General features: G+C 44.0%; 1 protein-coding gene across 5 annotated transcripts in view; it reads right to left on the bottom strand.

The window, feature by feature from the left end:
• Positions 1-20,291, bottom strand: part of LOC143339681 (NLR family CARD domain-containing protein 3-like) — a 371,505-nt gene that overhangs the window by 343,067 nt on the left and 8,147 nt on the right. The window contains exons 8-14 of one of the 5 annotated variants that reach the window (XM_076761047.1): positions 17,421-17,597; positions 8,313-8,486; positions 7,370-7,546; positions 6,032-6,205; positions 4,218-4,394; positions 3,420-3,596; positions 2,043-2,885 (exon numbers count right to left, since the gene is read on the bottom strand). In XM_076761047.1, coding sequence (XP_076617162.1) covers positions 2,858-2,885; positions 3,420-3,596; positions 4,218-4,394; positions 6,032-6,205; positions 7,370-7,546; positions 8,313-8,486; positions 17,421-17,597 — 1,084 coding nt within the window. In that variant the 3' untranslated portion in view covers positions 2,043-2,857. Of the gene's footprint in view, positions 1-2,042; positions 2,886-3,419; positions 3,597-4,217; positions 4,395-6,031; positions 6,206-7,369; positions 7,547-8,312; positions 8,487-17,420; positions 17,598-20,291 lie in introns of those variants that run through there. The other 4 variants (XM_076761048.1, XM_076761049.1, XM_076761046.1 and 1 more) reach the window with 4 other exon arrangements.

The raw sequence follows: 20,291 nt of genomic DNA, 5'->3' as shown, positions 1-20,291 counted from the left end.
GATACCATGGTTACCGTGTCAAAAAGGAGGGAACGACATTAAGCTCGTCCGACGTTTCAGAGTTTCCCCAAAGTTAATACGCCAAAAAGAAAAGAAAAGAAAAGGAAAGAAAACATAATGATTGTTCACGAGTCCCAAAACACGAGTAGAGTCCGAGTCGCAAACTCGAGTTCCCGTCTGTCATGTATTCATGTGAGGAAGGTCACAGCCTCCTCCTCATCACTCTTCATCGAAGATGAAGATGAGTCCGACAGCTCTGATCTTTCCAGATGATAAAACGATTTGTGAGTCATGATTTCATGAAATAATCATAAACGAGCAGCACTTCACGCTGAGTAGGTCCTGATGCTGCCATGATTGAATCACGTTGAATTTCTGTGGACGGTTCGTTTTTCAGGCTTTGAGCTTCAGTTGTAGTTAAATGTGAAAGCAGTTGTGAAGCCACAGTTGGATAAGTGTTTGTTGTTCGCAGGGTGCAGCTAACATGCTAACATGCTAACCACCGTTTACCTGGAAAAACGTTAAAGTAGTCGTGCTTCTGTTTTGTGTCGGCGGTTAAAGTGAAGTGATGCGTTCAGTAAACTTTTCTTTGAATCTTTATTACTCAGCTCAGACTGAACAACTAAGCTTTAATATGATTGAACAGTGAAACATCAGCTTGTTTTAATCAGTCAAAACCCCAGACGATTAAAACAAAACTGGTAACTGCGTGTAGAGATCACTTTAACTTCATTGTTCCAAAGGAAAAAACACCTGAAGGAACCTCAACACAACACGTCTGTGTACTTCAGGAAACGGAAATCTCTTCTAACTCTGAGGTTATTAAAATCATGAAGCGCTAGTTTTAAATGAACTTTAACTTATTTCAGGTCCAGTTCGATCGTGTTTAATCAAGTTTAACTCTGATGAACCTGCAGAAGTCAGAGAAAGAGTTCACGTCAGCGGTTCAAAGCACTCTGAAGGAAAACAGAGGAAACGCTGACACCTGCTGGCAGGAAGCAGCTCCTGCTGCCGTTTCTGAGGAAAACGCTCCACAGGTGGACTTTGTGCGTCTGTGCTGATGGTGCAGGGTGAAGCAGCAGGGCCACACATAAAACTGTAACTCAGTGATGCTGAAGGATTTATGATGATCGGTGTTCACTGATCCGCTGATGTGCTGGTTTGACTTTGAAACTATTTGAGACATGGTGTTTTTAGAAAGGTTGGCTTGTTTCCTGGTTAACACTCTTTTTTTATCACCGAACGGTTTTATAATGTTTCGTCTCTGAAGCTGAATTCTGCTGCTTCTGGGTTACAACAGACTGAGTGAGCAACAGTTAGAAACTCATTCACCTGAATTCTGCAAATAAAACCTGATTCCAGCAAAGTTTTACTCAGCTGTCTTTTAATATGAAATACAGTAAATCTTCAGATCAGGATGATTTTCATGGCTGTACGTCGAATCAGTTAATAAATGTGATGAAACTAAAGGGAATACAATCAATCTATTGTGAATCAGTTCTGATTTTTTTACACATTAATACCCATCCCAAATCATTTTTTACATAAGATACACATTGAAATATCATGACGACACAACGTGAAGAAACTGAAGTGAAGCCTTGAATCCAGAGTTTGTTCAGCTTTTATCTGCTTCTTTGTTTGTTACAAGCAAATCTGTTAGGATATGAGAAAAGGCTGGAAGTGGTGGTAATAAGCAGAACTTCAGAGAGGCCACTTTATACAAGTAATATCTACCTGCACTGCTACTTAGAAATATGTGGAAATGAACTGAAACACTCAGAGCTGCAACAGGAAGCAAACCAGAGGAAACCAGTTTAAAGTGTTCATCTACACTCATGTTGTCACAAACAGAAGTAATCTAACCGCCCAATGTGTCTCAGTGGTATAAGGAAATTTTCAGAGTTTTCCCTATGGAGAGACTAAGTGCTGAGTTAAAGGGAAATGATGACATTTTTCTGGAAATATGGCAGCCTCTGATGGATTCCTTGCCTAAAGATCTATGTGAAACTATCCACAGGGGTAAGGGCACACTGGATTAGTTGACCCCAGGTTAAGTCAAAAAGCACCAAGATATGTTATTTAACGTGCAAAGGTGTATATAATTTGATTTGATACTACTGTTGTCTTTTCTCTGTTTGTTTATGGATTGAGGTTTAGCCCCCCCCCCCCTTCTTTTCATCGATCTTATTTTTATGTATTTTATCTCCCCCCAGCTCAGACCAACATTCTTCAATATATTCAATATATTCCACATATTTTCATGTATCATTGTATTGTACATTTTGGAAATAAAATAAAATCTGATTATTAAAAAACAAAACAACAAAACAAAAAAACAAAAACAGAAGTAACCTGTTGAGGCACTTTGAGTTCAGAATATCCAAAAGATTACAGATGAAAATAAAAGAAAGTCAAAGTCCAGGTCCAGGTTGAAGGTTCAGGTCCAGGCTCCAGGTGGAGGAGGTGTGTGAGTGAGGAGCAGAAGGAGTGGAGGAGTCTCAGTGTGTGTGCACAGACTGTGTAGAAGGACAGAGCAGCAGCAGAGCAGTCCACATACACTGATGATGCTCTGTCACATCCACAGGAACACACAGGGAGGATGCTGGACTTGACATTGTGTCTGACAGTGGAGCTGATCTCAGAGCAGTTCACACTGCAGCACTGACAGTCATCTCCACTTGTTGGGATTCCTCTGTCAGTCACTGCTGGATGAAGCTCTCCTCTCCACTCGACCTCCCAGTAACACGGCCCAGTCAGAGCCTCTCCACACACAAGCTGCTGCTGCTGCTGCTTCAACCTCTCTGGATCATCAGGACACAGCTGCTCGGCTCTCGGCCAATCACCTTTCTGATCGTTAACACTGTAAGTGAGACCACTTCCATCTGATGAGAGAAGAAGACAGACAACAGACGTCATCAGTCAGAGTTCACAGAGACTCCTTCATCAGCTGGCAGTCAGTGATGCAGCACATCCAGTATAAAGAGCAGCAGGGACTTCAGTCCTGTTCAGACCACAAGTGCAGCGGCTGTGTAGCGTAGCCAGCTTCCTCTCAGCTCTCATGTTAACGTGTTGGAGTGAACACACTGAGCTGGAAGCTCACACACCTGCAGAGACTTTGGCCATCAAGTCTGTTTACTCTGCAGATTTCACTCAAGTCCACAGTGGAAATAAAGGGCTGACTGTCCCTGAATGCATCATCACCACACAAACACAGATATTCACTGTATTGAAGGATTTACTGCTGTTAAGGTTTTATTGTATGTGAAATATTACAGGACAAATACGTAAATATGGAGTCGCTTCTAAAAAATATGTGGACAAAATAAATGACAATACTGGATCTGTGCTTTGATACTAACTGTGTTTAGTACAACACTGCTGAGACCAGCATGGACTGACTCCAACCCTCTACTGACCTCAGAGACTTCAGTCTACAGTCTGGACTCTCCACCAGATCACACAGAGGCTTCACTGCTGAATCCTCCATGTCATAGTTGTGACTCAGGTCCAGCTCTGTCAGATGGGAGGGGTTGGACTTCAGAGCTGAGACCAGAGAAGCACAGCTGATCTCTGACAACCTGCAGTGACTCAACCTGAATAAAGAATAAATGATGAAGATTAAAATCCATTTCTAATCCAATCAGATGTGTTCAGCTTGTAAATGTGGAGCTCAACATTACTCTGTCCTCATCAATGAGCTTCTCCCTAAAATGAGCAGAGTGACTTTGTCATTGTGTTATTGTGGATCATCATAATGTCAGTGTGTGCCTGTGTGTATGTGTGTGTGTGTGTGTGTGTGTGTGTGTGTGTGTGTGTGTGTGTGTGTTGTGAAGGATCAATATCAATCATCAGTCATTATTTGTGAAAACACACTGAAATCAACACAAACCAAAGAAATATTTCTGCTTCATCAAGTAAACTTGATCCATTTCAAACAAATATGACTTCAGAGGATCTTCTGTATCCAGATGTGACCATTTACCAAAAATCACAAACATTCATTGACTTCAACAACTAACAGTGGACATTTTCTACACTTTCTTTAACAAGCACAAATCTTTGTGACTGCAGACTAAATTTACTTCAACAAACATGAAAACATGAACAAAAGCTAATTTACAACTTGACTGATGTTATGGAAAAACACAAATTAGCTTCACTTGTTAAAAAGACATGTGAGATTTACAACAGTAACAGAGAGTCAGTGAACTCACCCCAGAGTCTTCAGTCTACAGTTTGGACTCTCCAGTACAGCAGACAGCAGCTTCACTGCTGAATCCTGCAGCTCAATGTTGAAGCTCAGGTCCAGCTCTGTCAGATGGGAGGGGTTGGACTTCAGAGCTGAGGCCAGAGAAGCACAGCTGATCTCTGACAAACTGCAGCATCTCAACCTGAATAAAGAATAAATGATGAAGATTAAAATCCATTTCTAATCCAATCAGATGTGTTCAGGTTGTAAATGTGGAGCTCAACATTACTCTGTCCTCATCAATGAGCTTCTCCCTAAAATGAGCAGAGTGAATTTGTCATTGTGTTATTGTGGATCATCATAATGTCAGCCTTCTACAGACATCATCCAAATGTCAGCACAACATTCATACACCTATTCATGTCAACACACATCGATAACATGCTGCTGATCTCAGTCAAGTCTGAAAATACAGCAGTTTTGAAGGATCAATATCAATCATCAGTCATTATTTGTGAAAACACACTGAAATCAACACAAACCAAAGAAATATTTCTGCTTCATCAAGTAAACTTGATCCATTTCAAACAAATATGACTTCAGAGGATCTTCTGTATCCAGATCTGACCATTTACCAAAAATCACAAACATTCATGATTTCCACTTCCGGCGCCGTCGTGAGTAGCAGCCCTTCCAGCAGCTCTGTGTGTTGTGTGCTATTTCGTACTTTTTTGTACTTTAGAGCTTTCAGTGCTCTTTTTTTGGTCACTGATTAACCTCTATCCTATGGATCTGGAGTTTAACAAGCCTAAACTCGTTTATTCAAGGAACCAACTGCTCACTCTGCAAACAAAGTCCCATGCCAGTGTGGTTCCCCAGTTACCTGACCAGGTGAGGAGGCCATATCAAGGCTGCAGAGCCGGCACTAAGCTAAAGGCTAAGCGGATAGCGAGACAGTGGAGATACAAGCCTTCAGTACCTTCGGTTATGGGGGACTGCAGGTTTGACACTGTGGTTTGCAGCACAGGAGCACCACAGGGGGACCGTGCTCTCTCCAGTCCTGTTCACCCTGTACACATTGGACTTCCAATACAACTCAGAGTCCTGCCACGTACAAAAGTTCGCAGATGATACTGCTATCGTGGGCTGTATCAGGAGTGGACAGGAGGAGGAGTACAGGTGCAACATGGTGCAACTCCAACCACCTGCACCTCAACACCACCAAGACCAGGGAGATGGTGGTGGACTTCAGGAGGCCCAAGCCTCATCTGGAGCCTGTGACTATCAAAGGGGACTGTGTGGAGATTGTACGGACCTACAAATACCTGGGAGTGCAGCTGGATGATAAAATGGACTGGACGGCCAACACAGATGCTCTGTGCAGGAGAGGACAGAGCTGACTGTACTTCCTCAGAAGGCTGGCGTCCTTTAACATCTGCAAAAAGATGCTGTAGATGTTCTACCAGACTGTGGTAGCAAGTGCCCTCTTCTACGCAGCAGTGTGCTGGGGAGGCAGCATCAAAAAGAGGGATCCTACACGTTTGGACAAACTGGTGAGGAAGGCAGGCTCTGTTGTTGGCACAGAGCTGGACAGCCTGACATCTGTGGCAGAGCGACTATCTATCATTGACTTCAACAACTAACAGTGGACATTTTCTACACTTTCTTTAACGAGCACAAATCTTTGTGACTGCAGACTAAATTCACTTCAACAAACATGAAAACATGAACAAAAGCTAATTTACAACTTTACTGATGTTATGGAAAAACACAAATTAGCTTCACTTGTTAAAAACACATGTGAGATTTACAACAGTAACAGAGAGTCAGTGAACTCACCTCAGAGTCTCCAGTCTACAGTCTGGACTCTCCAGTCCAGCAGACAGCAGCTTCACTCCTGAATCCTGCAGCTCGTTGTTGCTCAGGTCCAGCTCTGTCAGATGGGAGGGGTTGGACTTCAGAGCTGAGGCCAGAGAAGCACAGCTGATCTCTGACAAACTGCAGGAACTCAACCTGAATAAAGAATAAATGATGTCACTTCAGAAGAAAATGTTCCTGCTTGAAATCATTCAGTGGTTAATACAAAGTTCAAGTTTAGACAATGGAAACTCCAAACACCTGAACCCAACAGGATGCAGCTTCAAAACGCTCAAATCTCATTAATATTAATGACAACGTGCTGCTACTTCAATAAAGACGGAGTGACTCCACCTCTTAAACTCTGCCAGCTCCACCAGTGGCTCCATCTATACAAACTCATGTTGTGCAGCCAAAGACAAATAAAAACCCACAGAAACTGATTGAAGACTCCACTCAACATCCCAAAGTGTCCACAGAGGACAAATACATCAGGATGAAGTTTGAGGAAATGTCAACAAAACACATGGACAATATTTGTGTTTGGAACAGTGGAGTCATAAAATCAAAGCATCTTCACTTTCAACTGTTCAGTCAGTATAAGCATCATACAGCTTCAGAAAAGTGTTGGAAAAGAAAAAGACTGAATATATTTGTTATTGTCTGACTGTGGAAACACAGATTATTATTTGATTCATTGGATTTTAGTATTTTAATTATCATTTATTGTGATGTCTCCTTATCTGCTCTGCCTGGTGTTCCTGCTCGTGGTGTTTCTCCTCCTCCCCATTTCAGGAAGCAAACAGGAAGCAGAGTGACTGTCGTCAGGTAGATGCAGTTCACCTGGCTTTGGGCTGGGCCACCCTTCAAAAGCTGGCTGCTCAGTGTCTCTCTCTCCCAGCAGCAGAAGCATCCTTCTTTATTCAGTTTGCTGATTTCGTCAGACGCCTTGTTTTGATTGTTATATAAATCAGTTACTTTAATAAAGTACTTTTGTTTCAAGTGACTGGAGTCATTTGTGATCTCCTCTTTTGTCTGAACCACCACTCAGTTCATGTTAAAAATAACACGATGGAGAATATCAGATGAAATCAAGAATTATCCAGTGTCCATGTTTCTTGTTATGTTCAGGTTTTAAATGTGGAGCTCAACATTGCTCTGCAACAGTCGATGGACTAAACCACCGAAGAAGAAAACAGACTTCAGCATGAAGATACTCAGTGTGGATCAGAATAATATCAGCCTCATGTCTGCAGGTTACTGTCAACACAACTTTGACATCATATTAATCTCAGAACAGAAGTAAAAATGGTGTCTGACCTCAGAGTCTTCAGTCTACAATCTGGACTCTCCAGTACAGCAGACAGCAGCTTCACTCCTGAATCTTGCAGGTCATAGTTGTAGCTCAGGTCCAGCTCTGTCAGATGGGAGGGGTTGGACTTCAGAGCTGAGGCCAGAGAAGCACAGCTGATCTCTGACAAACTGCAGTAACTCAACCTGAATAAAGAATAAATGATGAAGATTAAAATGCATTTCTAATCCAATCAGATGTGTTCAGGTTGTAAATGTGGAGCTCAACATTACTCTGTCCTCATCAATGAGCTTCTCCCTAAAATGAGCAGAGTGACTTTGTCATTGTGTTATTGTGGATCATCATAATGTCAGCCTTCTACAGACATCATCCAAATGTCAGCACAACATTCATACACCTATTCATGTCAACACACATCGATAACATGCTGCTGATCTCAGTCAAGTCTGGAATTACAGCACAACAAATATATTGATCCTTTAAACAGCTGCATCTGGAAATATGCTTTCATCTGTGTGTGTGTGTGTGTGTGTGTGTGTGTGTGTGTGTGTGTGTGTGTGTGTTGTGAAGGATCAATATCAATCATCAGTCATTATTTGTGAAAACACACTGAAATCAACACAAACCAAAGAAATATTTCTGCTTCATCAAGTAAACTTGATCCATTTCAAACAAATATGACTTCAGAGGATCTTCTGTATCCAGATCTGACCATTTACCAAAAATCACAAACATTCATTGACTTCAACAACTAACAGTGGACATTTTCTACACTTTCTTTAACAAGCACAAATCTTTGTGACTGCAGACTAAATTTACTTCAACAAACATGAAAACATGAACAAAAGCTAATTTACAACTTTACTGATGTTATGGAAAAACACAAATTAGCTTCACTTGTTAAAAAGACATGTGAGATTTACAACAGTAACAGAGAGTCAGTGAACTCACCTCAGAGTCTCCAGTCTACAGTCTGGACTCTCCAGTCCAGCAGACAGCAGCTTCACTGCTGAGTCCTGCAGACTGTTGTAGCTCAGGTCCAGCTCTGTCAGATGGGAGGGGTTGGACTTCAGAGCTGAGGCCAGAGAAGCACAGCTGACCTCTGACAACCTGCAGGAACTCAACCTGAATAAAGAATAAATGATGTCACTTCAGAAGAAAATGTTCCTGCTTGAAATCATTCAATGGTTAATAATCTGTTCAGAGCTGAAGAAGCTTCACAAAGTTCAAGTTTAGACAATGGAAACTTCAAACACCTGAACCCAACAGGATGCAGCTTCAAAACGCTCAAATCTCATTAATATTAATGACAAGTTGCTGCTACTTCAATAAAGACGGAGTGACTCCACCTCTTAAACTCTGCCAGCTCCACCAGTGGTTCCATTAAAATTTTGAAGCGAATAAGTTGCTGGATCACAATGAACCAGCAGGACAACCTGTCACAACCCAAGTTCCACAAGCCTAAAGTCCCCCATTCATTCCACAAGCATCCTCAGTCACAAACTAAGCCCCCCATGCTTTAAGTCACCCATTCATTCTCCAACCTTTACCAGTTTCAAGTCAAGGTCCCAGCCCCCAAGGTCTGCAACAGGTATCTCAAGCCCCACCAATTTCAATATCCATACCTCAAGTGCAGAACAGCTCTGATTTGGTCAACGTGCTCGTTGGAGCTATAAGTGCCAACCGTCTCCCAACACCAGAGCCTGTGTTATCCACTGGAGATCCTTTGAAGATCAAGGACTAGCGACTGTATCTCGAAGCATTAATAGATGGGAAAAACATTGCAAAGACTGAAAAGCTGTTCTACCTTCGAAAGTACTTAGGTGCAAACTGCTGCAAGGAAAGCAGTCGAATGATTCTTCCTACTAGTCACCAAAGCAGCATATGGCTCGGCTTGGCAACTGTTGGAAAAAGGCTTCGTTGACCCATTCACAATCGGGAAGTCCTTTAGAGACAAGCTGAATGCATGGCCAAAAATAAGCTCCAAAGATGGATGTGAGCTAAGAGAATTTGCACTTTCTCAAGAGTTGTGAGGCAGTGATGCCCCACATTAAAACATTGGAAGTTCTCAACGACTGCAACAAGAGTCAAAAAATTCTGCTGAAATTGCCCGTCTGGCTAGTGTCCAGATGGAATCGCAAAGTGATGGGAACCAGACAAGTAAACATTGAGTACCCACCATTGAGTACCCACCATTTAAAGAGTTTGTAAACTTCCTGTCAAGGGAAGCTGCTTTTGCTTGTGATCCCATGTCCTCAATACAAGCATTCAAGAGTGTGGAAAATGAGAAGCCAAAGCATCCACAAAATCAAACCATTCAAGCAAAGACACTGTCCACGAATAGAGCACAAAGCAGCAACCCATCATGTGTCTTCTGCAAAACAACAGGACATGTGCTCGCCAAGTGCAGAAAGTTTGTTGAAACAACAGTTCAAGATATTGTCAAGTTTGTGCAATCAGAGAAGCTTTGCTTTGGATGTTTAAAGACCGGTCATCACTCAAGGAAGTGTGATAATAGAGACACGTGTGAAAGGTGTCAGAAGCAACACCCAACATGTCTGCATGATGATAAGTTCAAAGAACATCAAAGATCAGCACCTTCAAAAGGAGATGACAATTCAAGAAACAAAGTGGACATCAAAGAAATAGCTGCAACAGCAACTACTAACAGGGTCATACAAGAAGGCTTAAGCACACAAACATCCTCAATTTTACCAGTCTGGGCCTCATCCACCCAACAGCCAGAACAAGAAGTCCTTGTCTACGCGCTCTTAGACACGCAGAGCGATACAACCTTTATCCTGGATGAAGTGGCCCAAGACCTCGACACAAACAAAGAGAACATCAGTCTGCAGCTATCCACAATGTCTCCAAGATCAACAGTCATACCATGTCAGAAACTAACAAATCTACAAGCAAGAGGATACAACTTGAAGAAAAGGATTCCGTTGCCACCATTTTTCACATGAGAGTTCATTCCAGCAGACAGGTCACACATTTCAACCTCTGAAACTGCTCAAAAATGGCCTCATTTGGAACAATTGGCAGACAAGATTCCACCACCACTGGACTGCGAAGTGGGCCTTTAGATATGCTATAACTGTCAACAAGCCCTTCTTTCAAGAGAGGTCCTGTCTGGAGAAGAGAACCAGCCATATGCCCAGCATACAGATCTTGGCTGGAGCATCGTTGGCTTCTTGATTCTAGGACGTGACTGCGGCAATGCAATAGGAGTCAGTCACTGAATCATAGTGCGACAATTGACACCTGCTCCACAGCCATGTCCAGAGCTAAAGAGAGAAGTACACTTCGTGTGCAGAACCCAAGTCAAAGAGATGAATTCGATACCCCGCCTCTCGCCCGTTGACAGCTGGGATAGACTCCAGCCCCCTGCAACCCCGAAAGGGATAGGCGGGTATAGAAGATGAATGAATGAATGAATAATCAAGGCTCTCGAAACTGATTTTACAGAGCACACTGCAGATGATAATCCAGTCTCGGAGGAGGATTACCTTAGGAAGACCTTCTCTTCTTGTCAAAGATTAAAGAAGGAATAACACAAAGGGAAGATGGACATTATGAACTCCCACTTCCTTTCAAGACAGACACACCCAATCATCCAGACAACAAACAGTGTGCAGTCCATAGACTAAATTCATTAGAGCAAGCCTAAGGAGAAATGAGCAATATTACAAGGACTATGTCCACTTTATGAATGACATAATTAGCCAGGGGGTTGCTGAGAAAGTTCCACAGCCTGAACCCAATAACCAACCAGCATGGTATATTCCACACCAAGGAGTCTACCACCAGCACAAGCCAGGGAAGATCCGTGTGGTTTTCGACTGTTCAGCACGTTTTCAAGAAACTTCTCTAAACGATCATGTCTTGACTGGACCAGACCTGACTAACACCTTAATTGGAGTATGTTGATTCAGAAACGGTCCAATAGCCATCATGTGTGATGTCTAGAGAATGTTTCACCAGTTTTATGTTGCAAGAGAAAACCAAGACTACCTAATGTCAAAGTCCAGCATAGCACTTACCTGTGCTGCAGCTCTTCAGCCATGCCCCATACCTGCCCATCTGCACACCTAGCCTATTAGGCTCATCAGGAGGGTATTTAAGCCACACTGTCATTCTTCCCGGATGTAAGATTGTCTTTGCGTCATGCCAGACTCTCCAGCGTTCTTTTCCAGACTGATCTCCGGTGTCCGACCTCGATTGTTCCTGAATACTCCTTCCATCCAAGCCCTGTGTCTGTGTGTGTGCAGATCTTACCGCCTCGGTTGTTTCAAAGAGCATGTTCCTCCTCCGAGAGTGGTTTCGACCATGCCGAAATCTGTCAGTGATTTCGATCCGCTCTCCTCACACTAACTCCGTCTGAGCAGGCTCTCTGCTCAGTACGGCACAGTGTTGCCCCAGTTGTCCGTTTCCCCATATTCCCCATAAATCGGCCGGCACTGCAATTGGTCCTCCACTAGCCCGTTACAACTTAAGATTCCTCTGGTGGGTTGGCGGCAACCTGCACTCCAAACCCATAGTGTACAGGATGAAAGTGCACCTGTTTGGGACAGCTTCATCACCAGGCTGCTCCAACTTTGGACTCAAACATCTGGTGTCACAGGGCCATGCAAGGTTCAGCGAAGAGTCAATCAAGTTCATCCAGAGAAGCTTTTATGTCGACAGTGGCTTAATGAGTGTAGGGTTAGCCGCTGAGGCGATACATCTAGTGGAAGAGTCAAGAGCCTTGTGCAGAGTGGGAAACCTTCGGATGCATAAGTTTGTGTCCAACGACAAGGAAGTAGTGGCTGCCATACCACCACAGGAACCTTACCAAACAAAGAATCTGAACATGGCTCTAGGAGAACTCTACATCAAGTGGGCACTTGGAGTTCAGTGGTGCATTGATGCAGATGAATTCTAATTCAGGATTATAGTTAAGGAAAATCCACTGACAAGGAGAGGAGTTCTCTTGACTGTTGCCTCTGTCGACAATCCATTAGGGTTTTTGGCCCCTTTCGTATTAGTAGGCAAGCAGGTCCTCAAGACACTATGTAGAGACAAGGTAACCTGGGATGAAGATCTCCCTGAGCACATTCTGCCACAGTGGAAGTCATGGCTTAGAGACTTGCCTCAATTGACAGCCCTAAAGATCCCAAGGAGCTACTTACCATCAAACTTTGGCAAAGTCATGAGGCACGAGCTTCACAGCTTTTCAGACGCAAGCTCTGATGGATATGGTGCATGCTCATATCTCCGAGCAGTAAGCGAGGCAGGACAAATCAGCTGCTCTCTTGTCGTTAGGAAGGCAAGAGTAGCCCCTACCAAACTGCCCACCATCCCCAAGACTTGAGTTGTTGTCAGCAGTAACTTCAGTTCGCAATGCAGATGTCATCAAAAGGGAGCTTGAGATCGAAAACCTGCACCAGTTGAATGCCTTCCTAGACAAGAACAATGTCCTCAGGGTGGGAGGACGGCTATCCCAGTCAGCTCTGCACCATGATGTAAAAAATCTTCCGATACTTCCGAAGAAACCTCATGTGTCCGCCCTACTTGTTAAACATCATCATGAGCGTGTACACCACCAAGGAAGAGGCTTGACCATTAACAAGTTGCACGCAAATGGAATATGGATCTTGGGATGCGGAAGTGCTGTTTTCTCTCACATTTACAAATGTGTAAAGTGCAGGAGATACAGAAGAACTATGGAAGTTCAGCAAATGGCAGATCTCCTGGAAGAGAGGACCAAAGCATCCCCTCCATTTACATACTGTGGCATTGATTGTTTTGGCCCCTTCATTGTAAAGGAAGGAAAAAAAGAAAGGATTTAAATGATGTGGACTGCTGTTTACCTGCTTATGCTCCAGAACAGTACATACAGAGACACTAGACAACTTGACAACAGCTGCATTCATGAACAATCGTGGCTATCAGAGGCCCTGTGCGCCAGTTAAGGTGTGATCAAGGGACAATGGGTGTTTTCTGAGCTACTCAAGGGAATGGATCAAGAACGTCAACGAGCAATCGGCTATGAAATTGTTTCAAACATCACAGCAGCTAGTCATATGGGCGGAGTTTGGGAATGCCAGATTCAAACAATTCAAAGGATTCTGATGGTCATGCTAGACAAGTCCGCAAGCAGACTCGACACCACAACTCTGAGAATGTTTCTTTATGAAACAATGGTTATAATCAACAGCAGGCCACTAAGTGTTGAACATCTGCATGACCCTACTGGTCCAGAACCCCTCACTCCAAACCACATACTGACCATGAAATCATCTGTTATTGTGCCACCTCCTGGACAGTTCTGAAAATCTTTATCCAAGCAAAAGGTGGAAAAAAGGGCAGTTCTTAGCCAATGAGTTTTGGCAAAGATGGAAGTGAGGATACCTGCTAAATATCCAACAAAGACAGAAATGGCAAAGAACGACACGAAACTCATAAGTAAACGACATCCCAGTGCAGACGGCATGGTACGAAAGCTGAAGCTTCAAGTCAGTGACACTACACTTGATAAGGGAAAGCTACTCACCAGATCAGTTCAGCTTGAAAGGCCCATTCACAAAGTGGTCACTTTACTTGAGGCCAGCTAAGTCACAAACATGAAGTAACATTTTTCAGTCTTCAAACATCCCACATTCAAGTTAATGAGCGATTTTGGTGAGAGTGTAAGTGCTCTTACATAAATCGTGTGTTCATGATACACTGATAAATAATTCATAAAAGTGAGGAATTTTCATGCAATAAATGTTAATGTAAGGTTAAATAACAATAATTTGATGAAAGGTTTAAATTGATGTATTAAAATCTGTTGTGTAAGAGGTAAAATAATATAAATTACTAAAAATGTTGTAAGCACATATGCTTTAGTTCATTGTTTTAACTGTACGTTCACTGTGGGACTGTATACAACACAAGGCGAACGTCTCATGAGGCCTTACCTGTTTTTCGTTAAAGTTAACGTCTGAAGCCTAAGCAGACGGTAAAGGGACGTTAAGGGACTTGTAAGACTCTAAAGGATTTTCATGGACTTCAAACCTCTCTTCATAACAAGCGGCCAACAAGGTATTTATTTAACTTGTAAATGTTCTTATTTCGAATATATTGTTCTCACAGCGTAAATGGCGTAAGTGTGATGGCATGAAGGAGTGGATGCAGCAGAGATGTGCCCAAGCAATAATCGCCATTTCAAAGAACCGACCTGTGTCTGTGTTGTTGTAGAGAGAGCTACACAGATTCTTATTTTATTAATTAAATTTAAGTATTTTTATTATCATTCATTGTGATGTCTCCTTATCTGCTCTGCCTGGTGTTCCTGCTTGTGGTGTTTCTCCTCCTCCCCATTTCAGGAAACAAGCAGGAAGCAGAGTGACTGTCGTCAGGTAGATGCAGTTCACCTGGCTTTGGGCTGGGTCACCCTTCAAAAGCTGGCTGCTCAGTGTCTCTCTCCCAGCAGCAGAAGCATCCTTCTTTATTCAGTTTGCTGATTTTGTCTGATGACTTGTTTTGATTGTTATATAGACCAGTTACTTTAATAAAGTACTTTGTTTGTTGTTGTTTCAAGTGACTGGAGTCATTTGTGATCTCCTCTTTTGTCTGAACCACCACTCCGTTCATGTTAAAAATACCACGATGGTGTAGCAGAACTGGTCTGTAGCTGACCCTCTTCTCCCCTCTTTGCATTGCTCAGGAGAAGTGTAGTGATAAAACAATCAGACTTTTAAGAGTTATTGACCATCTGGAAGGTTCACAGAAAGGTGTGAACCCAGGCAGAGACAGGATGTCTGGTTGAGAGACCTCTTATCACACTCTTTCAGGGCAACAAGAGTCACTGACAACACTTTTACTTCTAATTTACATCTGGTCAAGACGTTCTCATGGAGGTGCTAACTCTTTCTTGATAGCCCATGGGAGTTAAGGACAATAAAACTGCCTGGATGGACGAATGCCATGTCTCAGAGGAATCTTCAAACCAGATAATGCTGTTGGGTTGTAAATTGAACATTCCTGAAGCAAACTGTTCTGTATGTCTGTGTGTCTTTTGCTTAACCTACCAAATTAACCAAATCTCAATGTTTGATTTAATCGTAGATGTTATTACATTGCTAAGCTCGTGATCAGTACAATAACAATGCTTTCCTGGTTTTTCTAACTTACAGAATGACGAAACTGTGAATTAAACTATTTCAAAGGTTTTCTCTGAATTTCTACCATGTAACCATACCGCCATCTAGAGGTTCGTGGCAGTTAGGTTGAATGTGCTTAGCGGATACATTTATTAATAAGTAACCGTAATAGCGATAATCATTTCGGCAAATATAGTCTGCCCTTCTTTATCCCTTCATCATATTAAAGTAGTTATACTCTTAGTCATCATGTTTATCAGGATTAGTGTTAGAAAATGTTACCATGTTCATTGTTTAATGTTGTCGTTATTCATAAGAATTGTCTAACGCATGTAGTGAACGCGCATGTTGTTGTTGAAGTGCCATTGAAAATTGATCATTTAAAATATATTCGATTGACCATAGTGAGAAGCAGATGAGTCCCTCGTATGAATCATTAATTAATTCTCGCTCTGTAGGATGAAATCATGTTGCGCGTCTGCGAACCATCCTACATGCGTGACGTCCTATTGATTAGACACGCCCTGGAGCGATGATAAAGTAGTCGCACGTAGCGGACTTCGTTCAGTTCTATTCAGTTTTTAGTTAAGTTTTCCTTTCGTTCAGTTCTTTCCTTTTCTTTCTTTCTTTAGTCTAATTTTTGTGTTAAGTTCTTTGTCTTTAGTTTTCAAGTATTTTTCCGCTCCGTCGTTTTCTCAGTCTTTTTGCTGCTGCTCACAACTACACAGAGTGGCCTGATTTAATTCTGCAGAAAACGCACTTTTCTAATCTTCGTGAAACTTTCATTCATTCATAATTTCTATTTTTGTTGTTAAAGTCTAGTCACGTAATAATAATTTTGAAGACATTTTCGACCGGCCATCGAAGAGTTTCTCAATCTTATTATTAGTAATCAAAAGCCTTGCCAAATGGCCAACAACTAACTGACTGCACCGAAGACCTGTAGCCTGCTGCTGACCCGCTGGTCCGGGTTAAAGAACCATCAGAAGCCGTTCCTCGTCTGTAACCGACACCGAAGACCCTCAGCTCCCGAGACATCCCTGTCCAACACCAGCTCTCATCAGCGGTTCGCTTGATTCGTCCTGCAGACTGCTGTACGGACCAGAGTGACGGACAACCGGAGCCTCTTCGTGTTAGTTCGGAGCAGACCTCTACAGGAACATCACTGACAAAGTAGGCATACCTAAGCGGTTTTGAATAAGAGTTGGTCCGTGAGGCTGAGATATTGTTAATTTGTCTAAATTCTCTAGATCGTTCATTCAACAAATTAACTTCATATTCGCGTCCCCATTTCCCTTTAAAACCTACTTCTCACTATCGCCAAACTCATTTTACCATCCTCTTGCCATAAGTTCCTCTGTGCAGTGTTTGTGTTAATCTATATCATCCATATAATCTATCGTATTATTCATGATTCATATTCATCTCATTATTGTGTTTAATAAATAATCTTTTGCATACAAGTCATTGTCCGACGGTGTCCTTTTGAGCTGGATATAAGCAATCCCTGTACTGAGAGTTCACGCCTTAGATTATCAGACTGATCTACTGTTGATTCATTCGTTCACTACATCAGCTTTAACAGATATAATATACAAAATCCTTTGTAGCTGACGAAGGTTGGTGCCCCTAGTAATATTAACGAATGTAACATTAATTTAGAGGTAATTCCCCTACAATGGAGAATATCAGATGAAATCAAGAATTATCCAGTGTCCATGTTTCTTGTTATGTTCAGGTTTTAAATGTGGAGCTCAACATTGCTCTGCAACAGTCGATGGACTAAACCACCGAAGAAGAAAACAGACTTCAGCATGAAGATACTCAGTGTGGATCAGAATAATATCAGCCTCATGTCTGCAGTTTACTGTCAACACAACTTTCACATCATATTAATCTCAGCACAGAAACAAAAATGGTGTCTGACCTCAGAGTCTTCAGTCTGCAGTTTGGACTCTCCAGTACAGCAGACAGCAGCTTCACTCCTGAATCCCACAGCTCATCGTTGTAGCTCAGGTCCAGCTCTGTCAGATGGGAGGGGTTGGACTTCAGAGCTGAGGCCAGAGAAGCACAGCTGATCTCTGACAACCTGCAGTGACTCAACCTGAATAAAGAATAAATGATGAAGATTAAAATCCATTTCTGATCCAATCAGATGTGTTCAGGTTGTAAATGTGGAGCTCAACATTACTCTGTCCTCATCAATGAGCTTCTCCCTAAAATGAGCAGAGTGACTTTGTCATTGTGTTATTGTGGATCATCATAATGTCAGCCTTCTACAGACATCATCCAAATGTCAACACAACATTCATACACCTATTCATGTCAACACACATCAATAACATGCTGCTGATCTCAGTCAAGTCTGGAATTACAGCACAACAAATATATTGATCCTTTAAACAGCTGCATCTGAAAATATGCTTTCATCTGTGTGTGTGTGTGTGTGTGTGTGTGTGTGTGTGTGTGTGTTGTAAAGGATCAATATCAATCATCAGTCATCCATCCATCCATCCATTTTTTCCCGCTTATCCAGGGCCGGGTTGCGGGGGCAGCAGTCTGAGCGGGGACGCCCAAACTTCTCTCTCCCTGGACGCTTCCTCCGGCTCATCTGGGGGGATCCCGAGGCGTTCCCAGGCCAGTTAAGCGACATAGTCACTCCAGCATGTCCTGGGTCTTCCTCGGGGCCTCCTCCCAGTGGACTCCCTAGGGAGGTGTCCAGGGGGCGTCCGATAGTGATGCCTGAGCCACCTCAGCTGACTCTTCTTGATGTGGAGGAGCAGCGACTCTACACTGAGCTCCTCCCGGGTGACAGAGCTCCTCACCCTATCTCTAAGGGAGCGCCCTGCCAATCTGCGGAGGAAACTCATTTCAGCCACTTGTATCAGGGACCTCGTTCTTTCGGCCATGACCTGAAGTTCATGACCATAAGTGAGGGTAGGGATGTAGATTAACCGGTAAATTGAGAGCTTTGCCTTTCGGCTCAGCTCCTTCTTCGCCACAACAGACCGATACAGCAACCGCATTACTGCTGCTGCTGCACCGATCCGCCTGTCAATCTCACGCTCCATTCTTCCCTCACTCAAGAATAAGATCCCAAGATACTTAAACTCCTCCATTTGAGGCAGGATCTCTCCTCCAACCCGGAGGGAGCAAGCCACCTTTTTCCGGTCGAGAACCATGGCCTCGGACTTGGAGGTGCTGACTCTCATCCCAGCTGCTTCACACTCAGCTGTGAACCGCCCCAGTGCACGCTGAAGGTCCTGGCTCGAGGGAGCCAACAAGACAACATCATCCGCAAAAAGCAGAAACGAAATCTGCCGGCTCCCGAACCGAACCCCAGAGGCACCGTCACCGACTACCATGCGATGTTGCAGAGGCGTGTTAACCAGGACAGCCCTGCAACATCCAGTGACTTGAGGTACTCAGGGCAGATCTCATCCACCCCCAGCGCTGTGCCACCGAGGAGCTTGCAAACTACCTCAGTGACTTCAGCCCAGGTGATGGATGAATCGACCTCCGAGTCCCCAGTCTCTGCTTCCTCTACAAAAGACATGACAGTGGGATTGAGGAGATCCTTGAAGTATTCCTTCCACTGCCCGACAATGTCCCCAGTCGAGGTCAACAGCTCTCCACCTCCACTGTAAACAGTGTTGACAGAGAGCTGCTTCCCCTTCCTGAGGCACCGAACGGTTTGCCAGAATTTCTTCGAGGCCAATCGGTAATCCTCCTCCATGGCCTCCCGGAACTCCTCCCAGACCCGAGTTGTTGCTTCTACAACCACCCGAGCTGCCACACACTTGGCCTGCTGGTGCCCGTCAGCTGCCTCAGGAGTCCCATGAGCCAACCAGGCCCGATAGGACTCCTTCTTCAGCTTGACGGCATCCCTTACTTTCGTTGTCCACCACCGGATTCGGAGATTGCCGCCACGACAGGCACTGGCGACTTTACAGCCACAGCTACGGACGGCTGCATTAACAATGGAAGTGGAGAACATGGTCCATTCGGACTCGATGTCTCCAACCTCCCTCGGAATCTGGTCGAAGCTCTCCCGGAGGTGAGAGTTGAAGACCTCCCTGACAGCGGGTTCCGCCAGACGTTCCCAACAGACCCTCACAGTACGTTTGGGTCTGCCAAGTCTGTCCCGCTCCCTCCCCTGCCAGCGGATCCAACTCACCACCAGGTGGTGATCAGTTGACAGCTCAGCCCCTCTCTTCACCCGAGTGTCCAAGACATACAGCCGAAGGTCAGATGATACGACTACAAAGTCGATCATTGACCTCCAGCCTAGGTTGTCCTGGTGCCACGTGCACTGATGGACGTCCTTATGCTTGAACATGGTGTTTGTTATGGACAAACTGTGATTAGCACAGAAATCCAATAACAGAACACCGCTCGGGTTCAGATCGGGGAGGCCGTTCCTCCCAATCACACCCCTCCAGGTATCACTGTCGCTACCCACGTGGGCATTGAAGTCCCCCAGCAGAACGATGGAGTCCCCAGATGGAGCACTTTCCAGTACCCCTCTCAGGGACTCTAAGAAGGCCGCGTACTCTACACTGCCGTTCGGCCCATAGGCCGACACAACAGTGAGAGACCTATCCCTGACCCGAAGGCGCAGGGAAGCGACCCTCTCGCTCAGCGGGGAGAACTCCAACACATGATGGCTGAGCTGGGGGGCTCTAAGCAAGCCCACACCATCTCACCGTGGGCAACTCCAGAGTAGAAGAGAGTCCAGCCTCTCTCTAGGAATTGGGTTCCAGAACCCAGGCTGTGTGTGGAGGTGAGCCTGACTATC

This window comes from Chaetodon auriga, chromosome 21 (genome assembly GCF_051107435.1).
Source record: "Chaetodon auriga isolate fChaAug3 chromosome 21, fChaAug3.hap1, whole genome shotgun sequence".
Classification (NCBI taxonomy): Eukaryota; Metazoa; Chordata; class Actinopteri; order Chaetodontiformes; family Chaetodontidae; genus Chaetodon; species Chaetodon auriga.
This window is presented reverse-complemented; position numbering and strand designations above follow the sequence as displayed.